The sequence below is a fragment of the Aquarana catesbeiana genome, linkage group LG02, assembly GCF_042186555.1.
Source record: "Aquarana catesbeiana isolate 2022-GZ linkage group LG02, ASM4218655v1, whole genome shotgun sequence".
NCBI lineage: Eukaryota > Metazoa > Chordata > Amphibia > Anura > Ranidae > Aquarana > Aquarana catesbeiana.
This window is the reverse complement of record NC_133325.1, coordinates 487,411,380-487,432,729: the sequence shown is the minus strand read 5'-3', so window position 1 is coordinate 487,432,729 and position 21,350 is coordinate 487,411,380. Positions and strand designations below refer to the sequence as shown.

At 42.8% G+C, this 21,350-nt stretch overlaps 1 protein-coding gene across 1 annotated transcript in view; it reads right to left on the bottom strand.

Moving 5' to 3' along the window:
* RHOC (ras homolog family member C) overlaps positions 1-21,350 on the bottom strand; it is a 140,910-nt gene that overhangs the window by 4,398 nt on the left and 115,162 nt on the right. The window contains exons 3-4 of the mRNA XM_073615722.1: positions 6,565-6,685; positions 4,574-4,704 (exon numbers count right to left, since the gene is read on the bottom strand). Coding sequence (XP_073471823.1) covers positions 4,574-4,704; positions 6,565-6,685 — 252 coding nt within the window. The remainder of the gene's footprint in view (positions 1-4,573; positions 4,705-6,564; positions 6,686-21,350) is intronic.

Below are 21,350 nucleotides of genomic sequence, written 5' to 3'. Positions count from 1 at the left end.
CATTGGGGTACAACCTATATGCTAGAGATGGTTTGCACCTAAATGGAAGCAGGTATGCGAGAAGGCTGGAGGGGGGGGGGGGGGGGGGGGGGGGGGGAAGATTATGATGGGGCAGACAGGGGTCAGCCCCTATTGATGGGTGGAATGTGGAAAGATGGGAGGAGGGCTATGGGCAGGTGATATGAAGGTTCCATGTTACAAACAACCATTGGAAATTGTATGCAACATAAGAGTGCAAAATGTGACAATGAGTTAAAGCGTTTGTTCACCAATGCCAGAAGTCTGCCAAGAAAAATAGGAGAGTTGGAAGCTCTGGTGCCAGAGGAGAACTAGAATTTAATTGGTATTGCTGAATCGAGGCTTCAGTCCTAACATGACTGAGCTATTAATATTCCTGGCTATGCTCTTTTAGAAAAAACAGGGTAAAACTGCTGGGTGGTGGTGTCTGTCTCTATGTCAGAAGTGATCTCAAAGTGAGTGTGAAAGAGGACCTAGTTGGATAGTGTGAGTCTTAAGCATTATGGGTGGAACTGTACATAGGTGTGCGTACTACAAAGGTTATCATTGGAGTTTGGTATAAACCTCCCAGTGTTAATGAGGAGGAGGTGGTGGAGACTCCACTGCTTTCACACATGGAAAGGGCTGGGACAGTGATAATGGGGGATTTTAACTACCCGGAAATTGACTGGAGTAATGGCACTGCTGGAACAGTTAAAGGGCTAAAATTTATAAACCTATTACAAGACAATTTTGAGGCCAGTTTGAGGCCCAACTAGGAATGATGCTCTGCTAAACCTGGTAATCTCAAACCATGCAGGGCTTATTACCAAAATTCATAAAAAAAACCCATCTGGATAGCAGTGACCATAACATAATTTCATTTACTGTAAGCTGTAAGCAAAAAACACATACGAGAAATATAAAAACACAACTTTAAGAGCAAATTTTCCAAGGAGGGCTGCTCTCCAAGACTTGGACTGGGAGAGAATATTGGCATCGATGAACACAGAACACAAATGGGAATTTTTCAAAAAGACTGTATGCGAACTCACTGCAAAGTATATTCCCATTGGCAAAAAGTTTAAAAGGCTAAAAAATAAAACCCATGTGGCTCAAAGTCAAAGTTAAAAAAAAAAAAAAAAAAAAAAAAAAAAAAGCTGTAAATAAGAAAATGAAAAGATAAAAATGAAGGAAAACTATCATCGTTTAGACATTACAAAGAGTATAACAGAATATGTAAAAAGGATATCAAGGACATAAAATTCAGAACAGATTGCAAAAGCTAGGACAACCCCCCAAAAATTCTTCATATATATTAAAAGTAGAAAAGGTCAGGTCTGAGACTGTAGGCCTTTTACAAAATGATCTGGAGTGGGTGACTGGGGACAAAGAAAAGGCAAAATTTATTAAATACTTTCTTTAGCTCTGTGTATACAAAGAAGCATGGGGGAGCTCATGTCCATAATGGGGATGGTATTGACACAGCCCTGAATGATCCACAACGGCTCAAATGTGATATGGTCCAGAAATATTTAGACAGCATAAAAGGAAAATAAAGCACCTGGACCAGATGGCATCCACCCACGGAGCCTAAAAGAATTGAGCTCTGTCATTTCAAAGCCATTGTTTAATTTTTAGGGACTCGTTAATGACTGGAATAGTACCACTGGATTAGCGTAGGGCCAATGTGGTGCCTATATTTAACCACTTGCCGACCAGCCGACGTCATTTTACTGAGGCAGATCAGCACGATCCCGTGAGCTGTCGTAGCTATAAGTTGGCTTGCGGGATTGGGATAGCAGGCGCGCTCACGCTGCACAGCGGGGGTGCCGATGCTCATGGCCGACGGTCGCGATGACCGCCGGCCACGAGCGATCGCAGGCACGTGTGTGTGTGTATGTATATATATATATATATATATATATATATATATATATATATATATATATATATATATATATATATATATATATATATATATATATATATATATATATATATATATATATATGTATATGTATATGTATATGTATGTATGTATGTATATATATATATATATATATATATATATATATATATATATATATATATATATATATATATATATATATATATATATATGTATATATATTTTATATATATACACAAATCCCAGCTCTGTGAGGCGTGACAGATCGCGAGTTCCTATTAGCTAGAAAACATGATCCGTCACCTCTCCCTACAGTTAGAAACACACCTAGGGAACACAGTTAACCCCTTGATCACCCCCTAGTGTTAACCCCTTCCCTGCCAGTTACATTTTTACAGTAATCAGTGCATTTTTATAGCACTGATCACTGTATAAATGCCAATAGTCCAAAAAATGTGTCAAAAGTGTCCCCATGTCGTCGCAGTCCCCAAATGAAAAAAAAATTTGCAGATCATTACTGGTAAAAAAAATTAAAATGCTATAAATCTATCTCCTATTTTGTAGACGCTATAACTTTTGCGCAAACCAATATACACTTTGAGATTTTTTTTTTTTACCAAAAATATGTAGAAGAATACATATCATCCTAAACTGAATTTTTTTTTTTTTTTTTAAAACAAAGAAGGGGGGATATTATAGCAAAAAGTACAAAACATTGTGTTTTTATTCAAAATGGTCGCTCTTTTTGTTTATAGCGCAAAAAATTAAAACCGCAGAGGCAATCAAATACCACCAAAAGAAAGTTCTATTTGTGGGAAAAAAAGGACATTGATTTTTTTTTTTGAGTGCAGCGTCGTACGACCGCACAATTGTCAGTTAAAGCGACACAGTGCCGAATCGCAAAAAAAGGCCCGTCATTCAGCAGTCAAATCTTCCGTGGCTGAAATGGTTAAAAAAAGGGATGAAAGTCTTTACCAAATAAATATAGACCTTCTAGTTTAACTTCTATAGTTGGGAAGAAACTGGAGAGTTTAATAAAAGACCACATAGATAAGTTCTTGCTGGAAAAAAAATATTTTAAGCGACAGCAAGGATTCATGAAAGACCGTTATCAAACAAACCTATTTTTTATGAGGTGGCAAGTAAAACCTTAGACAAAAGGGGTGGCTGTGGAGGTTGTGTACTTGGATTTTGCAAAAGTTTGACACAGTTCCCAGGCTTGGAAAGATCAGTTTGTAAATCGATAGAAAACTGGCTAAAAAGACCAAATTCCGAAAGTGGTGTTTAAGGTTCAGTGTTGGGACCCTTACTTTTTAATCTATTTAGAAATGATATAGGGTCTGGGATTAAAAGTACCATTTCAGTCTTTGCAGATGACACAAAGTTATGCAGTGGAATAACGTCCTAAGATGTCTTTAACTTACAAGACAACCTCAACACACTGTTTAATCGGGCAACTATGTGACAAATGAGGTTTAATGTTGATAAACGTAAAGTTATGCACTTGGGGGCTAAGAATATGCATGCATCATACATACTAGGGGGAGTACAACTGATAAGAGGCATGGAGGAGCTCCGCTATGAGGAAAGATTAGAGGAACTAAATTTATTCTCTTGAGAAAGATTAAGGGGGGGGGGGTGAATATGATCAATATGTACAAATACATAAGGGGTCCATATAGTGAACTTGGTGCCGAGTTATTCACTTTAAGGTCATTACAGAGGACAAGGGAGCACTCTATCTAGAGGAAAAGAGATTTCATCCCCAAATGCGGAAAGGCTTCTTCACAGTAAAAGCTGGGAAAATGCAGAATAGACTCCCTTCCAGAGGTGGTTCTGGCCAGCTCAGTAAATTGCTTTAAAAAAAAGACCTGAATTCTTTCCTAAAATGTACATAATATAACTGGGTACTAACATTTGGAGACTGAATACAGCTCCCAATTTTTACGGAGGTTACGCGGATCCAGATGCACTACTTCTATTTGTGGTTTGAGAAGCCAGTGAGGAGTTGATTAAAGAAATCAAAGATTAAGTAAAAAAATACATAAAAATGGTTACGCTATGGGGAATCAGTGAAGAAGAGGTCCAGACCTGAAGACACTAGCGAAAACCGAGGACGCATGGGGTAGGGTTATAGGAATGGTGCCCAAGGAGCACGTCCTCAAAAGCTTTGCCAGGGTCCAATCTCCATCACCAGCTTATAGTCCAGGGTCTATGAATACTTTGCCTGAGTGAATAAAATAAGTATTTTTTTTTTTTTAACTTGCCTTATCCCTCCCTCAGCAGCTAGCACTCTCCTCCCTCCAATGCTCAAAGTTTTTAGCAGACCCTCTGCATCCTTACTTATAATACAGGACTGCAGGTCCTGCATTGTATGTGACTACCTTAGAGTATGACCAATGGACAGAACACTGAAGAGAAGCAGCTTCAGAGGAACAAATCGGAGAGAAGAAAACCTGGGGGAGTGAAGGATAGGGTAAGCAAAACTATTATAATAGTATCCTAGACAAATTAGCATTTAGCCCAAGCAGTGCCAGGGTGCCCCACTGCACAGATAGTTTTGACAAATCTCCCCGGAGTTCAGCTTTAACATGTTGCTCATCTCTGAGAGTTAGGCAAAATCCCCTCATAAACACACATTCACATTAGGGCCAAGAAACCCACCTGCTTCATCTTTGTTAGCTCCCTCCTGGTATGTTCATCATTTCGGAGATCCTTTTTGTTACCAACTAAAATAATGGGCACATTTGGACAGAAATGTTTTACTTCTGGTGTCCACTTCTCAGGAATGTTCTCTAAATGAAAGAAGCAGAAGATAAACTGGTGAGATCCACCATAATAAGCCTTTAAAAACTAGCAGCAAGATCCAATAAAAACTCCCAAGCTAGGAGTCAGAAGATTCAGATTTCAGTAACTACTCACAGAATGGTTACTGACAAATCTGAGTTTCCTTTGGGAAAACGCTCATTAAAAAATGTTAAATCGCTATGTACTGGCCAGATTGACAAATATTAAATTCAAATACAAGGCAGGTTAGACTGGTGGTTGCAGAAATTTTACATTTTTTCTTAATCAGGCTTTCTGTATTTAAGACACAAAGAGCCTGCAATGGGTGTTTGGGAATGGCGATCCTCCAGACAAATGGAATAGGGTGGACAAGTTATTACTTTAAAAATCAGATGTGCACAAAATGATTTTTAATTAAAGCTCAACTCCACTACAGCATGTTTTCTTATGTGCTTCTTTCCCTCCTTATGACCGTGCAGATGCTGCTTTTCTGCTCCTCTACTTGTATTCCACACAAGTCTCACTGCAAAGTCTCTGTTCAGCCTATGGATGCTAACTTTCAAGCTGGACGATGTCCTGTTTTATACAACTCCCTCTGTGACCTGGCACACCCTCTATAGTCCCCTGGTGTCAATGTCACTGGTGGACGTTACATGTGGCAGCCCACACTGTAAATGAAAAAAATGTATTGTCACTTGACCATTCATATGCCTGCACTGTAAAAACCCTAGCACATGCAAGTGCCCTGCCCCCAGCTGTGGTGATAATAGAGGAGTCTCAGCTTCCTTACCACCACCTACATACATTGGCCTTCTAGTATATAGGCAACTTCCTAAGAGCCAGCTCACACTGACTTCTGGCTGAGGGTTCTTGCAAAATGTAGATTGGCAGGGTAGTCTACATGAGCAGGGCGACATGTATGGTGCCTTGTCAACTACTCCTCCTAAAGGCCACATGTGGGATGTTGGAAACAGACCCTTGGAACAGGGTCTGCCAATTGCTCTATTAGGCAAGAGAGAGCAAAGTAAATTACAATTTCTCTGCTGTAATGTATGTTCTGAACATCCTTAGCTATAGGATGTTTGGAAAAGGCTATATTACTTCACTAGAGCTAGTTTTTAAAGTATAGAAAAAGCCAAAATGTTTTGTATGGAGTATAAAAGAGTAAAGAGAATTTGTCACTAACACTTTAGGGCAAGCTGACAGCATCTGTTACTAGCCCACCCTCCTACAGGTTTATACTCACATTGACCAACTCCATCGCAGGAACCCATTGCTTCTAGGTAGTTGGAAGCATGTAACCTACCAGAATGTACTGTTTGGGCCTCAGTAGCCAACTGCTAGGTCCCAACAATGTCACTTGGTAAGGAGGGCAAGGTGAGCACCATCTGACACCAAAACCAATGGCAGTGGTGGGGAAGCATGAAGGTGGCGAGTACTTATACTCTTATACAATAGAGTATATATATTGTACTTTTTTGTCCTGATGACCATCATCAACAAGATGAAAAGCAATGGAAATCCAAAGTTTTACAGTTGTCCCCAGAATAGGAAGTGAAGGGAAATCCTTCAATGTGAAAGTGTGACAGGTGCAAGATTGGCTTTATCCACACTCAAGATGTATTCTCGCTTCCTGTCATGAACCTCGTTATAGTCATTTGCAAAGCACAGTTAGAGTAAATACTTTTCAAAAACTGTTGATAAAAACACAAGGGGAAAAACTGATGTAAAATATGCAAAGATAATGAAAGGTAAAAAGGGTGAAACAGAAAAAAGGAGGAAAGTAGAAAAATAGGGCCACAGTTTGTGTGTTATAGTTAAAAGTCACTGATAATCACTCATTTATAGATACATAAATATTTTCTTACCTAAGCTGTCTGGGCTGTCAATTGAGAAACACATTAGAATAACATCAGTATCAGGGTAAGAGAGTGGGCGCAGTCTGTCATAATCCTCTTGTCCTGCTGTGTCCCACAGAGCCAGTTCCACCTACATTAAAATAACCTAATTAGTTTGCACAGGAGAAGGAGGATTATAGGATTAGGAGTGAACAGTAGAGATAAAAGGGAAAAGTGGAACTTGAGAGGTGATCAGCATTTAGTATATACAGATTGTATAACTGGCACAAATACTGAGAAGAATTAAATGGTTAGGCTAAGAGCCATACAATTAACATGTCCAGGGACAACGCTAACCTTTTGTTTTCTGCAGAGTGATCTTTTGGCTTGTTACAAATTATCCAAAACCAACTGTGCCAATATAACACAAATACAGTTTAATTAGAATTAGATCCAGCCTTGGCTTGTTCTTCTGCTCTTTGTATGGATGATCCTCCTCTTTGCTTTCATCTGGTATAAGCTTTACCGTGGAGTAATTTGTTATTTCCGAAATTTAAAGGAACAGTCTATATGTTTTAGGATTATAATGTAGTGGCAAAACTATTTATGGATTGGGCAGCAACATATGGAGATTCCCACTCCAGACAATTTGATGTGCCCACAAAGTCTATAGCAAGGTTAAAGTTTCACTTTAGGGGCTCTTTTTTTTTTTTTTAACTCCCCCTCTATTGCTTACAGTGAAATGCTTTTCATCTCCCTGGTCTCTTGGCAACATTTCGACCCCTTTCACACTGGGGCGGTGCTGGCGTTAGCTGTAAAGCTCTGCAAGTTTTAGTGGCGCTTTACCGCTGTATAACGGCGCTTTTCGTCCACTAGTGGGGCACTTTTAACCTCCCGTTAGCAGCTGAATAATTGGTTAATAGTACCCATGTTGCGGTACTGCCGAATCGCTTTTCAGGCGCTTCGGCAGCGCTGCCCATTCATTTCAATGGGCAGGGGTGGTGTATACACTGTTCCCGCACCGCCCCAAAGATGAAAAGTACCCCAGTGTGAAAGGGTTCTTTAGGCTACTATATGAATACTTCACTTTTCCAGTACACAAAACGAATACAGACCAACATAAGACATCTACAGATCACATTACACTCTTGCACAATAATAGCTTCTATCCAAAATCTTTACAAAATGACTTACCATGTAGTCAAGTCAAATATTTGTAGGATTGCATTCTCTAATGGGATGTTTATAACAGAACAGATGCGGGAAAGGTGATGGGAGTATTAGATTGTTAACAGGTTATAACCAGGAAGAATTAGAAGTGAATAAAAAGTATTACTTTTTACTCACCATCTCTTCAGATACTTTTTTTGTTTTGTTTAACCACTTCAGCCTCGGAAGGATTTACCCCCTTCCTGACCAGAGCACTTTTTACAATTTGGCACTGCGTCGCTTTAACTGCTAATTGCGCGGTCATGCAATGCTGTACCCAAACGAAATTTGCGTCCTTTTCTTCCCACAAATAGAGCTTTCTTTTGATGGTATTTGATCACCTCTGCCGTTTTTATTTTTTGCGCTATACACGGAAAAAGACCGAAAATTTTGAAAAAATTTGATATTTTCTACTTTTGTTCTAAAAAAAATCCAATAAACTCAATTTTAGTCATACATTTAGGCCAAAATGTATTCGGCCACATGTCTTTGGTAAAAAAAATGTCAATAAGTGTATATTTATTGGTTTGCGCAAAAGTTATAGCGTCTACAAACTAGGGTACATTTTCTGGAATTTACACAGCCTTTAATTTATGACTGCCTATGTCGTTTCTTGAGGTGCTAAAATGGCAGGGCAGTACAAAACCCCCACAAATGACCCCATTTTGGAAAGTAGACACCCCAAGGAAATTGCTGAGAGGCATGTTGAGCCCATTGAATATTAATTTTTTTTGTCCCAAGTGATTGAATAATGACAAAAAAAAAAAAAAAAAAAAAAAAAATTACAAAAAGTTGTCACTAAAATGATATATTGCTCACACAGGCCATGGGCATATGTGGAATTGCACCCCAAAATACATTTAGCTGCTTCTCCTGAGTATGGGGATACCACATGTGTGGGACTTTTTGGGAGCCTAGCCGCGTACGGGGCCCTGAAATCCAATCACTGCCTTCAGGATTTCTAAGGGCGTACATTTTTTATTTTACTCCTCACTACCTATCACAGTTTTGAATGCCATAAAATGCCCAGATGGCATAAACCCCCCCAAATGACCCCATTTTGGAAAGTAGACACCCCAAGCTATTTGCTTTGAGGCATGTTGAGTCCATGGAATGTTTTATATTTTGACACAAGTTGCGGGAAAGTGACAATTTTTTTTTTTTTTTTGCACAAAGTTGTCACTAAATGATATATTGCTCACACAGGCCATGGGCATATGTGGAATTGCACCCCAAAATACATTTAGCTTCTTCTCCTGAGTATGGGGATACCACATGTGTGGGACTTTTTAGGAGCCTAACCGCGTACGGGGCCCCGAAAACCAAGCACCGCCTTCAGGATTTCTAAGGGCGTGAATTTTTGATTTCACTCTTCACTGCCTATCACAGTTTCGGAGGAAAGTAGACACCCCAAGCTATTTGCTGAGAGGCATGGTGAGTATTTTGCAGCTCTCATTTGTTTTTGAAAATAAAGAAAGACAAGAAAAAAAAATTTTTTTTTTCTTTTTTCAATTTTCAAAACTTTGTGACAAAAAGTGAGGTCTGCAAAATACTCACTATACCTCTCAGCAAATAGCTTGGGATGTCTACTTTCCAAAATGGGGTCATTTGGGGGGGGGGGGGTTTGTGCCACCTGGGCATTCCATGGCCTCCGAAACTGTGATAGGCAGTGAAGAGTGAAATCAAAAATTTACGCCCTTAGAAAGCCTGAAGGCGGTGCTTGGTTTTCGGGGCCCCGTACGCAGCTAGGCTCCCAAAAAGTCCCACACATGTGGTATCCCCATACTCAGGAGAAGCAACAGAATGTATTTTGGGGTGTAATTTTACATATTCCCGTGGCATGTTTGAGCAATATATCATTTAGTGACAACTTTGTGCAAAAAAAAAAAAAAAAAAAAAAAAAAAAAAAAAAATAATTGTCTCTTTCCCGCAACTTGTGTCACAATATAAAATATTCCATGGACTCGACATGCCTCTCAGCAAATAGCTTGGGGTGTCTACTTTCCAAAATGGGTTCATTTGGGGGGGTTTTGAACTGTCCTGGCATTTTATGCACAACATTTAGAAGCTTATGTCACACATCACCCACTCTAACCACTTGAATACAAAGCCCTTTCTGACACTTTTTGATTACATGAAAAAATTATTTTTTTTTGCAAGAAAATTACTTTGAACCCCCACACATATATTTTTTTTAAAGCAAATGCCCTACAGATTAAAATGGGTGTTTCATTTTTTTTTTTTTTCACACAGTATTTGCGCAGCGATTTTTCAAACGCATTTTTTGGGGAAAAAACACACTTTTTTAAATTTTAATGCACTAAAACACACTATATTGCCCAAATGTTTGATGAAATAAAAAAGATGATCTTAGGCCGAGTACATGGATACCAAACATGACATGCTTTAAAATTGCGCACAAACGTGCAGTGGCGACAAACTAAATACATTTTTAAAAGTCTTTACAGGTTACCACTTTAGATTTACAGAGGAGGTCTACTGCTAAAATTACTGCCCTCGATCTGACCTTCGCGGTGATACCTCACATGCATGGTGCAATTGCTGTTTACATTTGACGCCAGACCGACGCTTGCGTTTGCCTTAGCGCGAGAGCAGGGGGGACAGGGGTGCTTTTTTTTTTTTTTTTTCTTTATTTTTTTGCTTTTTTATCTTATTTTTAAACTGTTCCTTTCATTTTTTTTTTTTTAAATCATTTTTATTGTTATCTCAGGGAATGTAAATATCCCCTATTAGACCCTAGATTTCTCCTCTGCCCTCAAAGCATCTGACCACACCAAGATCGGTGTGATAAAATGCTTTCCCAATTTCCCAATGGCGCTGTTTACATCCGGCGAAATCTAAGTCATGAAATGCTCATAGCTTCCGGTTTCTTAGGCCATAGAGATGTTTGGAGCCACTCTGGTCTCTGATCAGCTCTATGGTCAGCTGGCTGAATCACCGGCTGCATTCTCAGGTTCCCTGTTGAGACAGGAGAGCCAGAGAAAAACACGGAAGACGGTGGGGGGGCATTCCCTCCCACTGCTTGTAAAAGCAGTCTAGAGGCTAATTAACCACTAGGATTGCTTTTACATGAAAGCCGACCGCTGGCTGAAAAGAATGATACCAAGATGATACCTAAACCTGCAGGCATCATGCTGGTATAACCACTCAAAGTCGTGAATGGCGTACCTGAAGACAAAAAAATGGTTAACAATAAAGCACAGTAAACGGTAAAGTATAAAAAATTGCAGACCTGAAAAACAAACGTGATAAAACATAATAAAACATTGCAGAATAGAATACAGTAAAAAAGAGCAGAACAATAGAGAGAATAGAGAGAGAGAGAACAATAAAACGACAACTATTTTTTTATTTTATATTTTTGTATGTGTTTTTTTTTTTACACTTTTTTTTGTAACTAACTTTTATAACTGTAACCGGTTCCAGGTTCGGGTCTCTCAAAATGTGATGGCATCTTGGGAGACCCTGTGAAAGTGTGCCTAGTCTGTGCAATGCTGTACCCTACGCTAATACTCAACTAGTGAATGGTAGGGTTCAAAACATTCACCAATGCAAAGACCAGGATTGTCAGGACAGGAGGGACAATAATAGCGGGTGTCACGCCTATATCCGCGCTTGCTGCAGACACAACATCTTTTTTGGGGGGGTTCGTTGGGTAGGGGTACTCGGGAGGACATAAAGAAAATGCCTCTCATGCAGCCGACTGCATTTGGTTGGGGATGTGAATGGGGGAAGTACGGGCGCTGCAGAAGTGGTGGGTTCCCAATTAGGATTGGCGAATGCAGCAGGAAGGGCATTATGGGCACGATGGGCCTGTGTTTGTCTTTTTGGTGGCAGCGGGACACTACTTGTGCTTGCCACCTCACCAGCTTGAACTGCATTTATGGGACTCGCCACGTCACCAAGTGTTACTGCAGTGCTGGTTTGACTACGACCGGGGTGTACTAGGCCGCTGGTGCTTGCCAGTTCACCAAAACGCTACCAAAAAAACTGTTAGCGATCGCAGGGATCAGGCCTGACTCTGCGAACGCTGCAGTTATGCGTTTAGTGTTCTGTAAGTGACAGTGATCGATCGATACTGCACTTGGGTGGGCTGGGCCGGGCTGGGCGGAGGGGCAAAACGCAGGTGCTAGCAGGTATCTGGGCTGATCCCACTAACACTGCGTTTTTGGGAACCCTAAACTGCTGGGGACGCTAGTATAGATCTGATCGGATCAGGTATTGATCTGATCAGATACTATACCACTAAGGGAGGTGTACGGTGCGTGCGTGGGTGTTAGCGCGACTGGCGCTAACCTGACGCTGCCTGGGGCTGGTGCTTGCCAGTTCACCAAAACGCTACCAAAAAAACTGTTAGCGATCGCAGGGATCAGGCCTGACTCTGCGAACGCTGCAGTTATGCGTTTAGCGTTTTGTAAGTGACAGTGATCGATCGATACTGCACTTGGGTGGGCTGGGCTGGGCTGGGCGGAGGGGCAAAAACGCAGGTGCTAGCGGGTATCTGGGCTGATCCCGCTAACACTGCGTTTTTGGGAACCCTAAACTGCTGGGGACGCTAGTATAGATCTGATCGGATCAGATATTGATGCGTTCAGATACTATACCACTAAGGGAGGCGTATGCTGCGTGCGTGGGTGTTAGCGGTACTGGCGCTAATCTGACGCTGCCTGGGGCGACGCATATCACCGCCGGGCGATCAGGGGGCTAAACCTTTATTCGGTAATAAACGGCGGGTGCCCTGACACTATGAAAAATAAACCAACTAACCAGCGTCACCCGTAACGGTTATACGGTGATCAGTGGTGAAAGGGTTAACTAGGGGGCAATCAAGGGGTTAAAACATTTATTAGATAGTATATGGGGGTCCCTGTCGCTATAAAATGCTGACGGCGAACCTAAATATTTACGTTCCTAACTAGCGTCACCAGCGACACTAATACAGCGATCAGAAAAATGAGCGCTTCGCGACACTGGTGACAGGGGGTGATCAAGGGGTTAAAACTTTATTAGGGGGGGGTTAGGGGGGTACCGTAGACCTAAAGGGGGGTAACACTCACTGTCCTACCACAGTAACTGTCACTGACACCATGCAGTAATCATAAAAAAAAAAAAAAAATACTGCTTGGTGTCAGTGTGACAGGGAGGGGGGAGGGGTGATCGGGGGTGTTTTGTGTGCCTGGCATGTTCTACTGTGTGTGTGTGTTGGTGCACTTACATGTCTTCTCTCCTCGGCGCTAGAACGGAAACTGCCGAGCCGAGGAGAGATGACATCACATCCTCTGCCTGTGTGTACTATACACAGGCAGGGGATGTTCCTCATTGGCTGGGAGCGATCGCGAGGGGGGGGCCACGATCGGATGGTCTCCCCCTCGTCTCTCATAGCCAAATGCCGACCGCCGCTGGCACCGGGGGGGGGGGGGGTCCGATCTGACCCCCCTGCCCGCGGGAAGGCAATCACGTATGGGTACGTGATTTTGCCTGCCCGTGCCATTCTGCTCACGTATATATGCGTGAGGCGGTCGGCAAGTGGTTAATAAGAATGTATTTAAAAGGCACTTCCGGCCGGATGTGATCGAGGCAGGACGCACCTCTGCACAGCTCCGCTCTCCTGCTCATCATCCGCAGCTACAGAGCATATATTCTGACCCACAAACCTCAGATCTGGTGGGGGAGAGAACGCTGAACGTGGGGATGCCCTCTTCAACATCGAAAAAGACCGGCAAGGCACCGCTAGATCAGCGGCAGACGCGCTCCATTAAGGACACAGCGCCTGGCCCCGCCCCCGCCATCTTGTCTTCCTCTCCGAAAGAGCAGCGCGCCAAGACACATCCTGGTAAGATGGCTCACACGGAGAGTGCAGGGGGGATGGAGGGAGCAGGTGAGCTGAACCCTGCAGTAGACGCAGAAGCTATCACAAGGCCAATTCTTGAGGCAATTAACGCTAGCAAAGCAGAGCTCATGGGGCGCATTGATCATCTCTCATCAGAGTGCAATCTAATCAGGCATGATCTGGATAAGATCCGAGGCCGACTAACCACCGTGGAGACACGTGTCTCAGACATAGAGGACACTTCACATGATTATGGAGCGCAAATTGCAGAGCTTAGAGATCAGGTCATATCCCTTCAGCACAAAACCATAGATGCAGAAGACCGCCAGAGGAGGAACAATGTAAGAGTGGTGGGTCTCCCTGAGGGAGCTGAGGGGGAAAGGCCTGCACAGTTTGCTGAACATTTCTTTAAACAATTGCTAGATATGCCAGATATGCCCCCAACATATGTGGTTGAAAGAGCGCACAGGGTTCCGACGGGCAACAGACCCCCAGGGGCTTTCCCCAGACCATTCCTGGTCCGCTTCTTAAACTTCCGTGATCGTGACATGATCCTGATGCAGGCCAGGCGGACACAGGAGCTGAAGCATGACAACACACGTATAATGCTGTTTCCAGATTTCTCAGCTGCGACTCAGCAAAAACGCAGATCCTTCAATGAAGTCAGAAGACGCCTGAGAGAAAAAGAAGTCAAATACAGTATGATATATCCTAGCAAACTCAGGATCCAGCATAAGGGATCGGTGAAATTTTTTGAGAATCCAGAGGAGGCCAGTGAATGGATGGACAAGGAACTTTAACACGCTGAATATACGAAGATATCGTCCTCCTGAAGTGAAGGATACGGGGTGAGGCCTTGTGAAATCGGCTTTTGTTTTTCTTCTCATTTTTTCTTTCTCATTCATGTTATATTTTCTTTTCCCTTTTCATATCTTTAATTTTTCCTGGGAATTTTTGTTTTCGGCTATATTTTATGGAGTCCATACTCACGAGAAATGATGAGGAAGCATGGATCTGTTGAGCTTTACACCACCATAACTTGGCATGACGGCTCATATTCCCCTTCAAGGAATCCCTAACATGTAGTAACTCTCATTGACACCCCCAATTTATTTTTTCTTACTATTATAATTTATGCTATGGGGGGTACAGTGCGGGTGGAAATTCTGTATGGTACTGCTGACCACAGTTAAATTGTTGACGCACATGTTCTGCATCCCTTGTAGAGTTAAAAGGGGTGATTTTGTATCTCTATTCAGAGACTCCCGTTTTTGAGAGGGAAAAGATTTTTAAATTTTTTTTTTTTCATTTAATACAAGTTGTTTTCTCTTACCAGCATATCCTGAATAATTCACATGTACTGTGGGATAGGAATTCACGTCCTTATGGAAAATTCCCTAATAGACTCTAACTATTACAGTAGGAGTGTGTGGAGGTGCTAAAAGACCAGTTAAAGAGCTGCCGAACTTTCGATTGCCGCGGCGGGAGTTCACCGCAAGTTTTTTTTTGATGCTGCTGTTTTGTTTAGGGAATAAGCTATATACTGGACTGGGGTGTTCTGTTTCTGGTATAAAAGCAGGGGGGGGGGGGAAGTTTTGTAACCACAGCTCGACATAGGGTTTCTTGTTTTATTTTAACTTCTTGTACAGTAGTGATGGATAAGATATGTTGGGGTGACCCCCCTATATGGATAAACATCCGATTGATGACAGACGGTGGTAGATACAATGATGGCGGAGGTTAAGATTGTGTCTTGGAATGTCCGAGGCATGAACCACAAACTTAACCACTTTAAGACCAGCCTCGTTTTGGATTTTAGGTGTTTACATGTTTAAAACAGGTTTTTCTGCTAGAAAATTACTTAGAACCCCCAAACATTATATATGGTTTTTCTTCTAACACCCTAGAGAATACAATGGCGGTCATTGCAATACTTTTTTTTGCACCGTATTTGCGCAGCGGTCTTATAAGCGCACTTTTTTTGGAAAAAATTCACTTTTTTGAATAAAAAAATAAAACAGTAAAGTTATCCCAATTTTTTTTTATATTGTGAAATATAATGTTACGCCGAGAAAATTGATACCCAACATGTCATGCTTGAAAATTGCGCCCGCTCGTGGAATGGCGTCAAACTTTTACCCTCAAAAATCTCCATAGGTCACGTTTAAAAAATTCTACAGGTTGCATATTTTGCGCTACAGAGGAGGTCTAGGGCTAGAATTATTGCTCTCGCTCTACCGGTTGCGGCGATACCTCACATGTGTGGTTTGACCACCGTTTTCATATGCGGGCGCTACTCGCGTATGCGTTCGCTTCTGCGCGCGATTTGAAAAAATATGCCTTTAAGAGGCGTGGACGGAAGTGACGTTTTGACGTCGCTTCCGCCCAGCAGTGTCATGGAGACGAGTGAGCACCATCTTGGCCTCACTCGTCTCTATACACAGCACGGCAGAGGACGCGATCGCCTCCGCCGCTACCGACGGCTCCGGTAAGCGGCGGAGGGCACCGGATCGCGGCGGGAGGGGGGGGGGCCCCTCTCCCGCCACCGATAAAAGTGATCTCGCGGCGAATCCGCCGCAGGGACCACTTTTATCTGAAAGCCGGCCGCCGCACGAAAACGGGGATACCGGGGTTATGGCAGCTAGCTGCTGCCATAACAACGATATCCCCGTTCAAACTTAGGACGTACATAGTCGTGCGGCGGTCGGGAAGTGGTTAAGAGGGCCTCCATATTCCAATACATTAAACAGATCCGCCCACATATAATACTGCTACAGGAAACACACCTGGATGGCAGTAGAATTCTCTCTTTGCGCAAACCATGGATTCAAAGGGCAATACACTCAACCTATTCCACGTTTGCTAGGGGTGTTTCCATCTTGATATGCAAAAATCTCTTGCACGATACATCAGGTATTCACAGATCCAAATGGTCGCTATGCAGCAGTAGTCCTAGATATATGTCATAAAACTATCGTGATAATAAATGTTTACGTACCTCCTCCATTTCAGGCTAAAATACTATATGACCTCTTGCCTAAATTAGCACCCTATGCTCACTTTCCTGTGGTGGTTTTGGGGGACTTCAATGCGGTTCTTGATGCAGCATTGGATAGCTCTAACCCATCTAGGGGAAGCTCCAGTGATCTGAATGGATGGCAATCTGTGGCCGGTCTCACGGAGTTATGGCGTTGGAGGCATCCAACTGATAGATGCTATTCACACGTGTCAACGGCTCATAGATCTGCAGCAAGGATTGATCTTGCTTTTGGGAATAATCTCTTGCTACCATTGGTGAAAGGCACAGAGTATTTAGCTGGTGGTCTGACTGATCACAGTCCCCTAGCTGTTACTCTGATCCTTGGTTCGGGACCCAGGGGAGGGGGATGGAGGCTTTCACTCGGCTGGATACAGAATGAGCAAGTTTCCGCCCAGGTAACTGAGGCCATGAATACATATTGGTCCTCCAATGTTGACTCGGCGGAACCTCCTGTGGTATGGGATGCCTTCAAGGCAGTGACAAGGGGAGGAATTTATCTCAGCCATCAAAACAACACGTAAGCAGGATAGAGAAGAGATAGAAATTCTAGAGAATAAAGAAAGAGAAGCTGCAGAAGCCCATGCGGGTTCCTCTACAAGAACATCCTATGACGCCTTGCTGGAAGCAAGACGGTCCATTTCACTACATTTTACGGGACAGGCCCGGGTAGAAATGGTTAAAGGGGCACAGACGGTCTTCGCAGAGGGAGATAAAAACGGGAAACTGCTGGCCATGTTGGTCGCTGACTCGACAGATTACAAATATTCCACTCATTAAAACCCAAGGGGGGTCCATACTTAGTGAACCAGAACAGATTATGCAGGAATTTGCCCGGTTCTATTCCTCTCTCTACTCTCCAATCCCCACTTATGACCAGACTGATTTAGACTCCTTACTTGAGGGCTTGCCAATACCAAAACTTACCGAAGCGGACAGGAATACACTGGAGGCTAAAATTACCAAAAAGGAAATTGAACAGGCAATTTTTTCATTTCCCCCAAATAAAGCTCCTGGCCCAGACAGGTTTCCAGCAGACTTCTATAAGGCAAACGTGGAGGTCCTGGCCCCCGAGAATTAACACACTACTGGCTTATTGTCATGAACATAACGCCCTGCCTGATTCCATGTTAGAGGCATATATGGTCCTTTTGCTAAAGCCAGGGAAAGACCCACAGGAATGTGCCGCGTATCGGCCTATAGCATTATTAAATACAGACCTTAAAATTCTGACTAAAGTATTGGCCATGTGGTTGGCTACAGTACTCCCCTCGATCATCAACATTGATCAAACCGGCTTTATGCCGGGGAAGTTGACAGACACTAACTTAAGGAGATTTACTCATTTACAAGTGCACTCAATGACCCCTGGAACTAGAATAGTAGTATCTATTGATTTTGAAAAGGCCTTCGACTCAGTGGATTGGGCCTTTATGTTTAAGGTCCTGGAGATTATGGGATTTGGGCCCTACTTTAGGAGATGGGTGGCCATGCTGTATAATCATCCAAAAGTAGCAATCAGATTGGGAACCTCCACCTCGGATTTTTTTGAAGTGGGTAGGGGAACTAGGCAGGGGTGCCCGCTATCCCCCTGTTTGCCATTGCACTGGAACCTCTGGCAGTTGCACTGAGATCAGCCAGCGCAATAAAATCCATTCGGGTAGGCACCATAAAGGAAACCTTGGCACTTTACGCAGATGACATGCTGCTCTTTTTGGATGACCCCAGGGAATCCTTGAGAGCAGCATTGGAAATTATTAAATCGCTTTGCAATGTTTTCAGGTCTAAAAGTAAATTGGAATAAGTCATCAGTCCTACCGATAGACCCGGGGGCTAGAGCAGATGCAGATCCTGACTTGCAGTTGGAGTGGGTTTCCTCCATTAAGTACCTTGGCATACAGATCACAGCGAACATTCGAGATTACATATCTCTCAACCTGTTACCCCTGATAACGTTGTTAAAGCAGAGGGTGCTGACATGGACAAAACTCCCGCTATCATTAATAGGCCGTATCAGCCTACTGAAAATGAAATTTCTCCCGGTGGTACTATATTTTCTGAGGCATGCACCTGTCTGGGTTCCGAAATCATATTTTCGGAGGCTGGACAGTATTATATCGTCCTTCCTTTGGGCCCCTAAGCCTCCAAGAATTGGGTATAAAGTGTTGCAGGAACCAGGAGAGCAGGGAGGTCTGGCATTGCCAGATTGGCAAAAGTACTACATAGCGGGACAGATGGTCTTTGCTCACAGGTGGCTGACGATTGAAGATGGAGACGCAGCTACGGTGCTGGAGGCGGCACACTTGGGATCCTATGAAAGTCTCAAGTTTGCTCTGTATAGGGGATCCAGGTCTGAGTTAACCTTGACTTTGACAATGAAGGCCACTATTAAGGCCTGGGAAACAGCAGTTAAATTAGCATGTCCTAGTTATGGGGGAGTGTCGCCGTCAACTCCCATATGGATGAACCCAAGGTTAACACAATTTTATAACTTACCGGATCCCATGATCTGGGCAATTAAAGGTATAAAAAAACGCTGGGGGATATTACAATGTATGGTGAACTCTTAACTTTTCCACAACTACAGTCTAGGCATGATCTCCCAAACTCCTATCTATTTAGGTTTTTGCAAATTCGTCATGCATATCAGATGCAGTTTTGCGAGGAGAGGGTGGAATCCGTGCCCTCGTCTCTCGAAGCTATGTTGTCAGACGTGGATCTGGTCAAACCTCTCTCAAATACTTATAAGGAACTTTTTAAGGTAACACCAAAAGCGATGTCTAGATGCAGAGAAAAATGGGAGGAGGAAGTCCCAGAAGTACAGGGAGAGGACTGGGATGATTTATGGACACAGCCATTTAAACATCTAGTATCGGCGAGAGACAGGCTGATTCAGTTTAAATTCCTTCATAGAAGCTACTACACGCCTGCTAGACTGAATAAGATTTTTTCCATGGTGTCGGCGGAATGCTGGAGATGCTCTTATTCTCCAGCTGACGCTGACCACATTTTTTGGAGCTGTCCACACATTCAAAAATTTTGGACTGATGTCACGACATGCATTTCTGAAGTGATATCAGTACCGATTCCAATGAATGTCAAGGTGTGTTTGTTGGGATTGGTAGATGAAGTTGTACCCTCACGGGCCATGCGAACAATGCTAACTGTCTTGTTTTTCTATGGTAAGAAAGCCATTCTCTTGGAGTGGAAAAAATCTAAAGCACCGAGTTTTGCTGCCTGGAAAGGCCTGGTAAATGCCATGCTCCCATATTATAAAGCAACATACGAGGCCAGAGGATGCATGAAAAAATTTGATAGGGTGTGGCAAGCGTGGTTTAAATCCAATAGCACGGTGGGTTAATGGGGAAATAATTTACTGTAATCTACTGTAATTTAATTTAAGCAAAGTGATATCCTGTGTTGGACAATAGATGCCAGAAGGTCCTAATCACTTAATGTCTAAAAATACATCTGGATATTAGAGAAACTGAATGTTATAAATTCTGTCACAGGGGCAACAGGGAGTACATATCATGAAAAGTGCTGTATGGAAGTATGATAATATGTCGAGCTGTGGTTCAAAGGGGTGGGGAAGGGGGGGGGGGGATGACTGTTAGATAGTTGGTCTTTGTTAGATAGACATGAGGTCATGTTGACCTTATGGGCACGGTCCCTTGGACGAGCCCATTGTTGTATGATATAAAAAAGAAAAAACAATAAACAGAATTAAAAAAAAAAAAAAAAAAAAAAAAAGAATGTATTTAAAGTGGATGTAAACCCATTCTCATTCTTTCTAAACTACTGCCATATTGGTTATCTATAAGAATATCCATGTCTCCTGCATGTATCCTTACCTGTCAAATGTCTCCCCTGTCTGTTATGAGACCCGAAAAACTGCAGATTCTGTGGGTGGGTCTGTTGTCTGGAGCTCGGTGGGTGGAGTCGTGATGTCAGTAGACTCCCTGCCCACCTCCTACACTCCCCTTGTTGATATGCATTTTCTCCTGTGTAATTCTTACACTGAACTTCTACTATAATCACCAACATCCAGTCAAAACCCAGAAAAGTCATCACATGATTTCAGCATGCCTAATCATGCTGAGATGTGGAACAGCCAATCCTGGGAGAGCTGGAGAAGAAAGGAGGAGGGGATCTGAAGTACACAGAATGCCTCTCAGGCTAGTGCATGAGATATGTAAATCACCTGTCACTCACAGCAAGGGGTAGAACTGACTATTTCTCTGTGTCAGTTTTTAGCTTACTGAAAAAAAAGATAAAGAGTATTGCTCAGAGCTGGATTAACTGTTCGTGGCAAGACTGGGCACAGATGACAAAATCCCATACTGTACAAGGTGCAAGCCTTAATTAATTTTTTTTCGGGTTTACCACTTTAACAATCCTCCAATGATGGTGGTGTACAAGAGATCAAACAGCCTGCGGAACAAATTTAGCTGCGCAGCCATATCACAGAGGGATCCACTGCCACCTGCAAGTATGAGTTGGTTGTCATCTCTACAAAAACCTGTGGGCATATGTATGTGTGGGCACTGCAACCAGTGGCATTTTGTCACCATAAGTATACTTTATGCAACCCTGTATGCGGCAACATTCTGCTATTAGAACCTTGGTAAACTGTTCCTTGTCATATGAGATCTTTTAAAATGCCCTTTGTCATTGACAGTAGGGCAAGGGCAGAAATCCCTGAAGGTTTGTATTAGA